General features: G+C 46.4%; 1 protein-coding gene across 28 annotated transcripts in view; it reads right to left on the bottom strand.

Moving 5' to 3' along the window:
* Positions 1-13,887, bottom strand: part of ANK2 (ankyrin 2) — a 296,641-nt gene that overhangs the window by 152,353 nt on the left and 130,401 nt on the right. For 5 of the 28 annotated variants that reach the window (XM_068153838.1, XM_068153844.1, XM_068153847.1 and 2 more), the window contains exon 1: positions 5,290-6,065. The exons of 16 other annotated variants lie outside the window; for them this stretch is intronic. In XM_068153838.1, coding sequence (XP_068009939.1) covers positions 5,290-5,412 — 123 coding nt within the window. In that variant the 5' untranslated portion in view covers positions 5,413-6,065. Of the gene's footprint in view, positions 1-5,289; positions 6,066-13,887 lie in introns of those variants that run through there. 7 more of the 28 variants (XM_068153888.1, XM_068153876.1, XM_068153877.1 and 4 more) reach the window with 4 other exon arrangements.

Genomic DNA, 13,887 nt, shown 5'->3' with positions numbered 1-13,887 from the left:
TGAGGAAGACACCCTGAACAGGCCATGCATGTTAAACATAATGATAGTGCCTGCACAGCTGAGCACCTGCAAGCTTCAGCAGTGTAGCAGTCACACAATTGTCACCCCTCAGACAGGACATCTAGAGACTGAAGCAGCAAACACCAATCTACTCTGAAAGCTGTGTCAACACAAGAAGCTCCATTTTACAAGGAAGCCAACAGCAGGGTATTAATTCCATGCCAAGAAATAGCTACATAATGAAAAGAGAGGCTTGAGGTACTAGAGTTAAGTGCTCAAAGGGCATCAGGAGTAGGCACCACCTATGCAAATGCTCAGTTACAAAACACCACAACGAGGGGTTTCTTTCCATGGTTGAAGAGGCATTTGAAGCATCTAGAAATCCCAGTGAATCACAAAGATGTTTGCCAAGGCAACAAACACCATTGAACAGATGAGATACATTCAGTGCTAGAGTAAAAAAAACAGTATGTTAAAGCTGCAAGAAACCTTGAAAGCTTCAAGTATACAAATGTGGAGCAGTGGGAGACTTTCTTTCTCTTCCTCAAGCCAGTACAAACTCCATACTTGCCCTGCAGCACATTCACATCAGTTGAGACATGGCTATCCAAGAGCCAAGAGTGATGAACTGCACCTCCTCATTACTTCCCCTTTGGAACACCTTTTTCTAGCCTCCCCAAGCACTCATTAATTCCTCTGTGTCCTCCCTTCCCCACTGAAGCTTTGGTCCTTTCCAGAGGGATAAACTTTATGGCTACCAGCCTCAGCTCAGAGCCCGTGCAGCAGATGCCAACTGCCCACTTTCCCTCCTGAAGGCATGCTGAAATTCCAAATGGGTTTTCCACCCAGTTCCCAGACAAACACGACATCCTTTGCTTTGTAAATTTCGTACTATGAGATTTCTTCCTGATACTCAGCTTGTGAAAAAGGAGATGGCAATGCAAGAAAGGCCTGCTGCTAGTGGAAAGCAAAGATGAATCAGTCCCTGCCTTCTGCAGCCACACAATGGAAGCCATTTACTGAGCACTGACTCTTCCCCCTACACACCTGAATTCTGCTGCCAGCAGCAGCTCCAGCAGCGCTCTCCTTCTCCTTCCATTCTCACCTTTGTGCAGATATTGCCCCATAGCCACAGCTCACGTGAACTCTGACAGCGCTCAGGGTGTCAAGTGAAGGACAAAATTCACTGAGCTGCAATTGTTTCCCAAACTCTTTCGGTGAGCAGCAGTGAACATTCCAGATGCTGTGGGACATTCCACACTGAAGGATACTGAACTCAGGAGGCTAACCCCTAAAAAGGTACAAAAGCTTAAAAATTGTTTGGTTTTTTAACTGTGTAGTTAAATACTGAATAAATATCCATTAGCCAGTAAAGCACAGAGATCAAACTCTGTCCTCATGGCTAAGGGTGAGAGGCATCAGCTTACCAAGAAAACCAAAAAATTCCTTTCTCCCTAACAGCTTTTTTGGTTTGGGGTTTCATTTGTTGTGGATTTTCTGACATCTTTTAAACACTTGTCACATGTAAAGACAGGAGGCCCTGTCTGCTCTGAAAAATACATTAGACAGGGAAAAGCAAGCATGTGCTACACACTGCCAGAGGCAAGGAAGCTGGATCCCAAGGCTGTAATTCCAGCTTTGCTGCTGACTCAGTGAGTGACCATCACTTAATTGCACCATTTCCCTTTCCCCACTCTGCAAAAGCTGAGCCATAGTCAGCAGCGTCAAAAGACACAGGAAGGCTGGGCCTTACCTATCCTGAATTTAGCTGTACTGGGATTAGTCATGCTTAAAAGTCAATAACATCTCCCTATTTTAAGCTGCTGACCTCCTGTGTTAGTGCCTGGCTTTCAATGATCCTGCTGCATGGGAGTTTCCATGCAGTTGTTCAGACCATTGGGGGTTTTGTTCACACACATCACTGCAAGAAAAGATTGTGTGCATAAAGGTGAAAAAACCCTGTTCAAGTGCAAGCTCAGCAAAGCTGAGTCTGGCCAACTGGGTTTAGAAATCAATCAGGGCAGTCTCAGAGAGAGAATGCAGAAAAGGGTTTTGGAATTTCCCTGCAGCCTGCAAACACCTTTTTCCACTTGTGGGGCGTGGACTAACTCTGTTCATCTTTAACAGCTCCAAATGCCTAAGGACTGCAAAGACACCATCTGAGCATGAACGCTGCTGACGCTGGCCCTTTTCCCAGCTCTGCTAATGGCCAGGGAGTTGTTATTGTCCAGAGCTATGTCAAGCAGCAGACACAATGACATTTAAGAACATTCTGGCTCACACAACACACCCCAGAAGCACAGCATGGTTCGCAATGCTGCCATCAAGACAGATGATGATTGCACCGCAAAACATCATTAAGCAAAATACTCCAGAGGAGAGGCAAAGCCACCAAGATCCCACACCCTGCAGCACCCCAGGAAGCTAGGAGAAGCACAGGATGGTACTAAGAGATGCCCAGCATGCTGGCAGCATGGAAGAGCTAAAGTCATGGCCCTGCATTATCCTCTTTTGCATAATCAGGATGTTCCAGGGTCAGAGGAAAAGCTCCATCCCAAGGCCAAACCAGCTCTTTGTGCATACAGCACATACTGGTGCATGGCACACATCCAAAGGAGGGCTTAAGAAGACAGCTCATGATACCTTGCATTAGCATGCCCCCTCCCCTCCCCCCCACTGTAGTTCCTACAATAATATGGATCTCTGTTGTCCTGGAAATCCATTCACTGCAATGCAACAGCTTTTAAATAAATCACAAAGCTGGGACCATGTTTCCAGAAGGAATTTAAGGAGTTTCAGCACCATCAAACAATGTTCATTTCCATTGTGCCTCTCCTGGGAACACACACTGCGTTCCCAGCCTCCACCTTCCAAGGAAGTCAACAACTGAGGGGGATTTGCACCTGCTGGGAGGCAGTCACATTTCATAGACTCATAGAATCCTTCTGGTTGGAAAAGGCCTTTAAGATCATCAAGCTCAACCATTTCACAGCAGAACAACTCATTTTGCCTCAGCAATTTAAGTGCCATATCAATGCATATCTCAGCTATGTTTATCTGACTGGAGCTGCTGAACAGATGCAAATCCTGTATGTGAGACAGCTCAAGTGTGTGTGCCGCTATCCATAGTCCTGTACCTAACCTGCTCCACACCATGAGCACGTACACACACAAACATAAACAAAGTCAGACTGGTGCTGCTGTGTGTCTCCTGCAGAAGGAGGGAGAGGGAGGATGCCCAGCCCAGTCCAGCCCACACCCAGCCCCGTCTGAAGGCAAGTTTAGGGTGCAGCCAGGCAGTTGTTTATGTAACAGCAAGGTACAGCCGCAGTCAAAGGCAGAGAGGAGTGAGGGCTGTGGCTGAATATTAAAAAGGAAGAAACACAGACAACGTTAAAGTGTTCTCCATGTTTCCTAAGCAAAGCTTATGGGTGTTTCCCAGAGCTGAAAATCAGATTAGGAGCCTGCATCACCACACATGATTACTAACAGGGATGCAGCCTGAGCTTGTCTATTGCAGTCAGGGATATGCAGCACTCTGGGATATGAGATAGCAGGGGGGGCAGTATTAATTCTGTCCAGCTTTAATTAAAGCAGAATACACTTCTGAATCACACACAGGATATGTGAAAATCAGGGAAAACAACACACACTGTCATGAAGTAATTGAGATGGGTGCTGGGCAAAGACAGGAAAAGGACCCTCCAGCAAGGAGCCCCACACAGGAGACATGTTTTTAAAAGGCTGTTCTGTGGAGAACTCCACAATCAAAAATGCAATCACAAAAACTACCTTCTGCTGCAGTGTCCCATTTAGGGGATTAGAAGAGTAATCACAATCTGCACCCAGCATCCCCACACTGCATGCACTGGAAATGACATTCCTGTTCGGACAGAGAATCCTCATGCAGCCTAATGAACTCTGCAAAGAGAGCCTTCTAAAGTCAGGGAGAGCATAAGCCAAGGTCCCAAAGCTGCCAGATAGCCTTGGTGATTTTATTGAAGTCTCACAGGTCAGAAGATGAAAATCCATGATTGAACGTGAAGTGAATGCAACATTCCCAGGTATGCCAAGAGAGCAGATGGCTTCTGGATCCTAGAGATTCACCAGAAGGATCTGTAAATTCAAGCCTCACATTGTTGGATTGTGTCCTTTTCCTTTTCACAGCAAGATCTGTGTTTACATGCAATGTAGCAGGAAAGAAATAAAAGGACAGACTACGTGTCTTCATATTATCCCTTCCAGAAGTAATTTATAAAGACTGAATCGAAACATGGTGACAGTGAATGAGCTATTGCATACCACAATCTGGAGAGTCCAGAGATGGGAGAAAAGCAACTGCAATGAGGAACCATCAGCACAGGTACTGCCAATCTAACAAGAGTCCTAAAGCCAACCTCCACAGAAGCTTCAGGGCTTTTAACATTTTCTCCACTGTTGTGTGTATTGTCCTCAGAAAGTATAAAGTGAGCTGTCAAATAAATCACCCACATTGATTTTGTTACTATTCTTATTTTTCACCCAAGGTGTCATTCCCCATCTCTACCACAGAAGCAAAAACAATAGTTAATTATAAATGAGGAGAAACCTCCCCAAAATCTGAACCATCTGCATAGATATGCCTTAGCAGCATCAGAGATTGCCTCCAGCAGCAGACGCAGAAATCCAACAGATTGCAGACTTGTGTTCAGGCCCTGGCTAGAAAAATCCACCTGCAGTGTGCAGTGTCTGTACAGTGACTCACGGCTGCCAGCCCAGCATCAGCTGCTGACACCTCCCTGCACAACCCCCGGCTGATACGCCCAGCACCACCACGGGTCTCACATGCAGCATCTAACGTTGCTGGTGATGGGAGAACTGGGAGTAAAAAATGGGAAACAGGGAGAAAATGCTCTGGTGAAGTACAGTAATGCTGCAGCTTCGTGCTGCAAAGCACAAACACAGCCACCTCCCTCCCTGACAACTTCTTGAAATGCCTGGCTCCTGACCGGTGACACCCATCTCCAGCCCTTCTGGGGATGAAGGGAGGGTGGCATTACTGCTGTGCCCACAGCTCTCTTGATTTGGGTGGTCCCTGGGTGGCTGTGGACTGCCATGACTGGCAGCACTTTCATCTCACCGCAACTGGGCTCAGCCCACAGCAGGGCTCTAAGGGGATGAGAAAGAATGCAAATGGGAAATAGGATAAGAAAGGTTAGGGACATTAAGGGGATGAACACCTGTGAAGTGCTGCACAGAGAGAGGGAGGGTAGGGGGAAAGGGAGAAGGGGGCTGGGTTTCCCCTCGTACCTTGCGTTTCCGATCGGCCCTAGAGATTTTCCGCTGCCTTTTCCTTTCCTTCTCAAGGTTCCTCTCCCTCTCTTCGAGTTCAGACTCTCGAACTTTTTTAATGGAAGCAGCTGCGTGAGCCATGGTGGAGAGGAAGCCACCAGCTCCAAGGGAGCTGTTTCCACCCCACGAGGATATCCAGGTGATTTATTTTTTCCGCAAGGGCACTGGCGGCGAGCCAGAACTTCACGGTGTAATCCACTCTTCCTCCTCCAGCACCCCAGAAAGGGTCACAGCTCTGCTCCAGCCACTGCAGCACCCATTGCTGGGGAGCATGAGAGCTGCGTCCACGCAGGCAATGTGAAAGGCGCTGGCAGCCGGGCACACACAGCCAGAGAGCAGCAAATATCTGCTGGCAGCCTGAAACCGCTTCAGCTTGGCTGCGGCTGCCAGTGAAGATGAGCTTCAGACTTAGCAGGGGAGTGAAAAAAGATAAGAGAAAGAAAAATCGGCCTTTAAACACACATCACCACACTGGAGACGTCTTTTGGGATTCCTCCAGAGAGGCTGCGTCTTCTGACTGGGAGGAAGGCTCCACTTCAGCATCACCAGGGGGAGGGGGAGGGGGCAGCTCCCTTTAGCTTCTCACATAGCCCTGATGCAGGGCGAGAAGAAAATGGTGCAGTCTGACTTACTGACTTGCTGCTGCTGCGACCGTCTGTGCTGGAAGCCCGGCAGACACTCCCCTGCTCTTCTCTTCCTCCTCACGCTCTTTGCTGAGCTGGTGGATAGGGAAGCAGGAACCGAGCTCAGAGATACCAGGCTCAGCCCGCTCACCTGCGGGCAGCATGGAGAGCCGCCTCGAAACAGCTTTGCAACAGTAGAGCCCTCATTGTGCCTTTATGCAGCCACGTGAGGCTGCATCAGGAGAGCCGCAGGACGCAGCGAACCAAAGGCAGCGAGGAGGGGACGCTGCGCGGGGAACACGCTGCCTGCGTAGCCTGGCCTCAGCCTGCCCCGCTCTGCTCGGCTCCACCAAGGTAAAAACAATACCCCTGCGTGTGCGGCTCATTAGCATTCCGTGCCAAAAAGCTGCCTTCAGACGCTGCCTAAGACAACTTATGAAGCCCTGGGTTGAAGGTGGAGAATAATGATAGTTGTCGACCAACAGAGACCAAAAAAAGACAGAGACAACACGCTGTTAATTAGTCTCCCCCTTCTCCTCCCCACTGAAATAGCATTTGGGTTTGGGACATTAATTTATAGTGCTAATATCAGAGACAGATGGGTCTGTCATTCCCTCATTGCTTAGCCCCCTCCTAAAACCAGCATATCAAAGCTCTTCTCCCGCCTCCCTGGGTGACTGTTATCACTATTAATGACAAGCATTTATTCATCAAAATAGGACACCTGTAGGCACAAAAAGCCTTTGCATTAGTCCCTGGTAGGCAGCTGATCACATTTCAACATCCTCCAACACCGTGAACCAGGCCTCTGCCAGGCAGGTCCTGAAGGAGAGGAGGGCTGTGACATTCTGATGCAGCAGAGATGTTTGCATCCCTGGCTCAGCCACCCTGGAGAAGCAGGGATATGGGAGCTCAGAGACAGCAGCACTAGAAATCACCACATCACAGAAACAACTCTCTTAGCCAGGTTTCCCTCTGCAGCATATTGCTTGACTTCAGACTCAGTTTGACTGAATGGCCACTGAACCCGAGCAGCATGGGTTTCAGGTAACACAGCACCCCGAAATCAGCAACAGAAGTCCTGGGAGCTCTTCATGTGGCCAGGACTAATCCTGACCTCACATTATTTTTGTCCTCACAGAACTTGGTTGCTTTCAGTTCACAGAGACCAAGACTATTTTTTTATTACCATTATTGAGGGCTTGTGCTTTTACTCTAGGCTTTCACTTCAAGATTTTCAGCAAGTACTTGTACAGGGAAAGTACAAAGCGCTATCAAGGCATCTTTAAAACTGCCATCTATTTTGGGGTTGAGCCAGCAATCTGTGCATTCAATCAAAACTGTGTTTCTGTGGTGGAAGAAGACATCAGAAGAAGCAGGGTAGAGTGCCAGCCAATCCTTTTTCAAGCTCCTCTGAACATACAGGCTGATTTTCTCACAGTTGCTCCCATTTGTGAGAAACTAGGCTACACAAGTGATGGCTAAAGCAGAAGCAGTAAGCTGCAGCAACAGCCACCAACAAAGTGAAACAGGTAGAGGCAGTTAAAGGGATAAAATCAAGCAGAAAAAATGACTCCTTAATAAGACACTAACTTGTTCTGTCTTCTTAATGTCATACAAACCACACAGGTAGCATCCCTTGTAAACCAGAAATGAACAGCTAGGAATCTAGAACTCTGCTTCCCTGAGACAGTGGAAATTATTCATCTTCCCCACCTTTGTGTGGGATCTCAGGGAGGAAGTCTGAAAATATGATCAAATCACAGACCATCACACGTAAAAATCCTGGCCTGAGGATTCATGGTTCAAGGTTTCCTTAAGTCACTAAATGCTTCCATTCTGTCATGTAGTGCACACAGTAGGCTTTGATACACAGGAAGGTTTATAGCAGTCATGGTTATTAAACAAAATGGAATGGAATGGAATGGAATGGAATGGAATGGAATGGAATGGAATGGAATGGAATGGAATGGAATAAACCAGGTTGGAAAAGACCTTAGAGATCATCGAGTCCAACCTATCACCCAACACTATCTCATCAACTAAACCATGGTGCCAAGCACCCCATCCAGTATCTTTTTAAACACTTCCAGTGATGATGACTCCACCACCTCCCTGGGCAGCCCATTCCAATGACCAATCTCTGTTTCTGGGAAGAAATTCTTCCTAACATCCAGCCTAAACCTCCCCTGGCACAGCTTGAGACTGTGTCCTCTTGTTCTGGTGCTGGGTGCCTGGGAGAAGAGTCCAACCCCCACCAGGCTACAACCTCCCTTCAGGTCATTGTAGAAAGCAAGAAGGTCTCCCCTGAGCCTCCTCTTCTGCAGGCTAAGCAACCCCAGCTCCCTCAGCCTCTCCTCAGAGGGCTTGTGCTCCAAACCCCTCCCCAGCTTTGTTGCCCTTGTCATCTTTTACTGATCGATACGTGCAGGCTCATCAGCTCATTCTCAAATAATTGTTCTTTCAGAAAGCTCGTCTACAAGTTTACATCTGGAAAAAGCTGCAAGAGACTGGATGTATTTTGTAACCCATGCTACATGAGTAAAACAAAAAATCAGACACTTAACTTGGAACAACTGGTGACAAGGAAGACAATATGAAACAGCAAACATTCTTCAGATCACTGGCAAAGAACTTCAGATCAGTCCTAGGAGATCACTATTATGTTCCATAAACATTTTCCCCCTAAACTCAAAGAGATATAAAACTCTCTCATCATTATGTGGACAAAAGAGAGATAAAAGAGTCACCTTTCACATATCCAATCTGGGGAGAAGAACATAAAGTATGTGTCATAACATAAAGTATGTTAATACTTGACACAGCTAATGTCCCTGCAGGAAAGAAATGTTCTAAGATAGAAAGATTTTCCTAATAGAAGTAGAAAATAGCTTGTCATTGCCCTGCCTATCCAGATCTTCACAAAAAGAAATTCCTCTGCAGACTTCAGCATGAGGATTAAATTTTCAAGATCTGTTCAGTAAAAATGGAGCCTGAGCAACTTCCTCCCAAACAGAGAAAATGCATTGTGAGGCTGCTGCATAAGAAAACCCAGAATCGAAGGTGCTGCTGCCACAAGCGGTGTGTAGGAGGGGAGTGGGAGAGTGGGCAGATTCACACCAGCAGAACAAGATCACAGCACCAGAAAAAGGGTGGGTTTTTCTCTGAAAAGCGTTTGTCATCATTAGCTCTGAAGGTAGAAATACATCACTCAAGAGATTAGACAAATTCCCATCTGGGATAATAAAGCTTCTAGACTTCAACCTCTACCATGTCCTGTGTGTTTGTGATGAGGCTTCAAGTGACTAACCTCACCCTGAGATAGAATCACACAATCATTTTGGTTGGAAAAGACCTTTAAGATCGTGGAGTCCAACCATTCTCTAACTCTGTCAATTCTGGTGGCAAACCAAGCCCCTCAGCATGGCATCTCTGCATCTTTAGAACCCTCCAGAGATGGGAATTCAACCTCCTCCCTGAGGAGGCTGTTCCGCTGTTTGAGAACTCTTTCAGTGAAAAAGTTTCTTCTCATACCCAATCTAAACCTCCCCTGGTGCAACCTGAGGCCATTTCCTCTCATCCCATCACTCATTAGATGTGTGGGTGCTTAATTAGGATTCCAGCTCCTACCTGCCTAGTTCACAATTTGGCACAAATTGGCAGGCACTTTCCAGACCTGATTTCCTAATTGCACAGTCTCCAGGTTTGGTTGGTGTCACCTAACTCACCAGCTGAGTCAATAAGCTCCTGCACTGCAGTGCTTTATCAGCCACAGCTATGATCAGCACTGAGTTCTAACTGCCAGCTCTCAGGTAGAGAGCCATGATTTCCTGAGCCAATCAGCATTTTCTGTCTAGAGAAACCCACTGGATGAAAATCACCAGTAAATGAGTACAAGAGGAGGGGATGTAAACAAGTGATTATCTCCCCTGAAGCATAGCCACTAACAAGGGTCCATCTCAGAGAGATGAACCTCTCTCCACGTAAATCATGTGGGCAGTGCAAAACCAAAGTTAAAAACCAAGCTTGCAAATAAGGCCAAAAAAAAGCACGACTCAAATCTGTTCTCAGCATCTCCTGGAGTTATGAACAAAGGGAGGGAGAAATGGAGTGGGAAAAGCCTTGCATGTCTCAAAGCCAGCATGGAGACTCTTGACTCCAGTGCCAAGCTGCCAGCATAGTCAGGAAATAGGCTGGAAAGCAAAATTGCTTTCAAACAGCTAAAAAGAATGAAGGGCTGTCCCAGGCAGGTTTGGTAGGGGTGAGAGCTGGGCAATTCAACTGTCTAGTGCTGTGCAAGACCCTTCTGGAGAAGGCAGGTGCAAGTGCTGCAAAGGAATTAGGTTCCCTCCAAAGCAAGGCAATGCATAATATCTGTTATTTTGCAACCATACAACAACCACCATCTCTGTCCTTACAGGTTGTGCAGTGATTTAAACCTCTCCTCCTTGCTGAAAGGCAGGACACTTTACACCATGCTTGGGGATCTCCACATGCAGCTGTCAGTGGCCCTGAAACCAGAGAGCACTGACTTGTAGGATTAGCTCACCTCCACCCACAAACACAGATGTCAAGCTCCCCTCTCTGTTGTTATTCTAGACAGGTTAAAAGTCAGAGGTAGACAACCTTGTTCCTCTGGTCAGGAAACACTTGTCTGAACACTTCCCTCTCAGTTTTGCCTCTGTCAAAAATATTCCTCCATCTCCACCACTATTTGGAGTGCCAGAACATCCTAACAGTACTTTAAATCACAGAATGTTAGGGGTTGAAAGGGAGCTCAAAAGATCATCTAGACCAAAACCCTCCTGCTGGAGCAGGATCACCTAGAGCAGGTCACACAGGAACATGTCTAGGCAGATTTTGAATGTCTCCAGAGAAGGAGACTCCACAACCTCTCTGGGCAGCCTGCTCCAGGGCTCCATCGCCCCCACAGCGAAAATGTTTTCCCTCTGCTCCAGAGGTGAGCCTGGCTCTGTCCTTCTGACACTGCCCTTCACATCATTATAAACATGAGTGAGGTCATCCCTCAGTGTCCTCTTCTCCAAGATAAGGAGACCCAGCTCTCTCAGCCTTTCCTTAGCAGAGAGGTGTTCCACTCCTTTCAGCATCTTTGTGGCTCTGTGCTGGACTCTTTCAAGCAGCTCCCTGAGGTCCTTCTTGAACTGAGAGGCCCAGAACTGGACACAATATTCCAGATAGAGCCTCACCAGAGCAGAGCATAGGGGCAGAAGAACCTCTCTTTACCTACTCATCACAGCCCTTCAAATCCATCCCAGGATACCCTGGGCCTTCTTGGCCACAAGGGTACATTGCTGGCTCATGGGCATCCTTCTGTCCACCAGGACTCTCAGGTCCCTCTCCTCTGCACTGCTCTCCAACAGGTCAGTCTCTGACCTCTACTGGCTCATGGGGCTGTTCTTTTCCAGATGCAAGACTCTGCACAATTCAGAGGGGTTGTGCTTGTTAACATATTCACCACTTCAATATCTCCAGAATTACATACTCCTGGGGGAAAAAAAGAAAAGGCAAATACTTCTTGTGGCAAACACAAAGCTAACACACTGCCTTGACAATTTGCCTTCTGTCTTACTTCTTGTTTAATCCACACTTGTATTCATTACCCACACCCAGCAGCAACGCTCTTAATTCTCAAGGTAGAGCAGCCCAGGAAGGGAGTTAGCAATCACACAGCCATACTCTGTAGGTTTCATTGTACAGTTTCCTGAAAGCAAAAAAACATTAAGGTTAAAAATAAAAACCCAACCAGCTCTGTGCTCTCTCCTACTCCTCCATCTGTGAGCACAATGTTCTAGGCTGGAAATTAGTGTCACTGAACTAGTACTGAAGAGATGATCTATAAAACTACAGTCTGGCTTTGTTCTGTACCTTGATTCCAGCTGTTTTATTAATTGAGAAAAGGCAGTAAAGAAGAAGAAAATAAAAAGCAAATGATGGCATTTATGTTAATAGACATAACTCAGACCAGTCTTAATGACTCTCTCTTCTCTTCTAGCACCTGGGTATCCCTCACAGCACTGACAGGTTTAGTGGTCAGTGCTAAGAACATACTGCAGATGACACAGTAATAATTGCAATCCCATACTGCCCCTTGCCCAGGGGCTTTCTGTCTTGAAAGTGTTCAGTTCAACATGGACAAACTTCAAAGTAATTCATTATGTCAGAAAAAAAAAAGAAACTGCTTAGCTTGGTCCCTTAACTTCATCTTGAAAGAGATACTGAAGATATTCATCTACTCTTAAAACATTTCATGATTTACAGATGAAGACACTGAGCCAGGATGGTCCCATATGTGTTCAGAAGAACATAGGAGCAATTACTGTGGGATAAGAGCAAAGTCTTCTGTCTCCAGCAGCAGTCCCCTCCCCCCTCCTCCCCCCCCCCAAAAAAAATCAGATAAAGGGCAGAAGAGGGCAAACAGGTGATACTTTCAAGCACTACCCCAGCTTCTGGTGGTTTCAGACTGAGAGACATCTGTGCTAGACATATCCATTTCTGCAGCCATCCCCACAGGCTGTTTTCCATGCACTCATTCAGTCTCTCTCTAAACCTTTCTGAATTTCCAGCATCCACAACATATTAAGGCAGAGTTCTGCTATGCCAAGTACCACTGTCACAGGCTGCTGACAGACCAGCAAAGGCAGCAAGATAGAATAATAGAATCATAGAATGGTCTGGGTTAGAAAGGACCTCCAAAGATTATCTAGTCCAACAAGCTCTGCAGTCAGCAGGGGCATCCTCAGCTAGATTAGGTTGCCCAGAGCCCTGTCAAGTGTCACTTGGAATATCTCCAGGAATGGGGCCCCAACCCCTTTCCCAGGCAACTTGTTCCAGTGTTGTTACCATGTTCCTCATGGTAAAGAACTTGTCAGTACAGCAACTGCTGTTCTCAAATCACTGAAGTCCTTGCTGCCCAAGCTGTGCCATGACAAAGCAATGCCTTGCACACACCAACTGTCTGAACGCTGAGAACAGCATTTAGAAGAGCCCTTCAGAAACTGATGCCTCTGCTTTAAATAAATATCCCAAATATGTGGTGCAGACATTCCAGTTGAGTCAGTCAGCAATTCAAGAATCCCAAATAAACTAGAGAGAGCCATTTTTGGCCAGAGTGGCTATTTTGCAGTTTTCTGATGACAGCTAAGTCACTTTCATTCTAAATCTTACTCCATTTATTTCAGTTTTGGTTATTGATTGAAAACATTGATGTCACATTCTATTTTGACCAAGACAAATAGGGCCTGACCCAATAGCTCATGAAGGGCAACAGCAGATATCTTATTTATTCAAATGGACTTTGGATCAAGACCACAATCATTTAATTCAACACTGCCATGTGTCTTCTCATCTTCATTCCTGCCCTGGCCTCCCTGCCCTACCTCCTTTTGTCTTCAATTATTGTGTTTGGTTTTGACAGAAGCTGCAAAGAAGGAGCCACAGGATCATCCTGAAGGCACTGCAGATCTGCCACCTCTGATTCCCAAATGGCATACCTGCCTCCTCTGTGTGACCAGATCTCTCTCTCTACCTGGAAGATGGCTGAAGGGAGGTCCTAAGACTTTAAAGCTTTTAGGTTTTGTGATAAAAACAATGTGGTTAAAATATTTTCACTTGAATGTAACTTCATATAACGACCTGGCCTGTTCTCAGAAAGCTGTTTTCCATGGTTTTTTGTTGTTTGGGGTTTTTTTCCCCTGAGTATTTGCATTATAGGCAGATAGTGCTGCATGACATGAGCTCTGAGAAATGGAGCAGATTTCAAACTCAAGGATGATTACCCAAGAAAAAGTCACAGAAAGCTGTTACACGCTGAAAGGTGCTTGCATGTATTTCACTGATGTCCCTGGATCAATCCTACCACTTGTGATTTAAAAGTCCTATCAGTTGTTTTCCCAGAGAGCAGTTGAGTCTTTGC

The sequence above is a fragment of the Melanerpes formicivorus genome, unplaced genomic scaffold, assembly GCF_026170545.1.
Source record: "Melanerpes formicivorus ecotype bairdi unplaced genomic scaffold, bMelFor1.0.p_v2 SCAF_27, whole genome shotgun sequence".
Lineage (NCBI taxonomy): Eukaryota > Metazoa > Chordata > Aves > Piciformes > Picidae > Melanerpes > Melanerpes formicivorus.
This window is presented reverse-complemented; position numbering and strand designations above follow the sequence as displayed.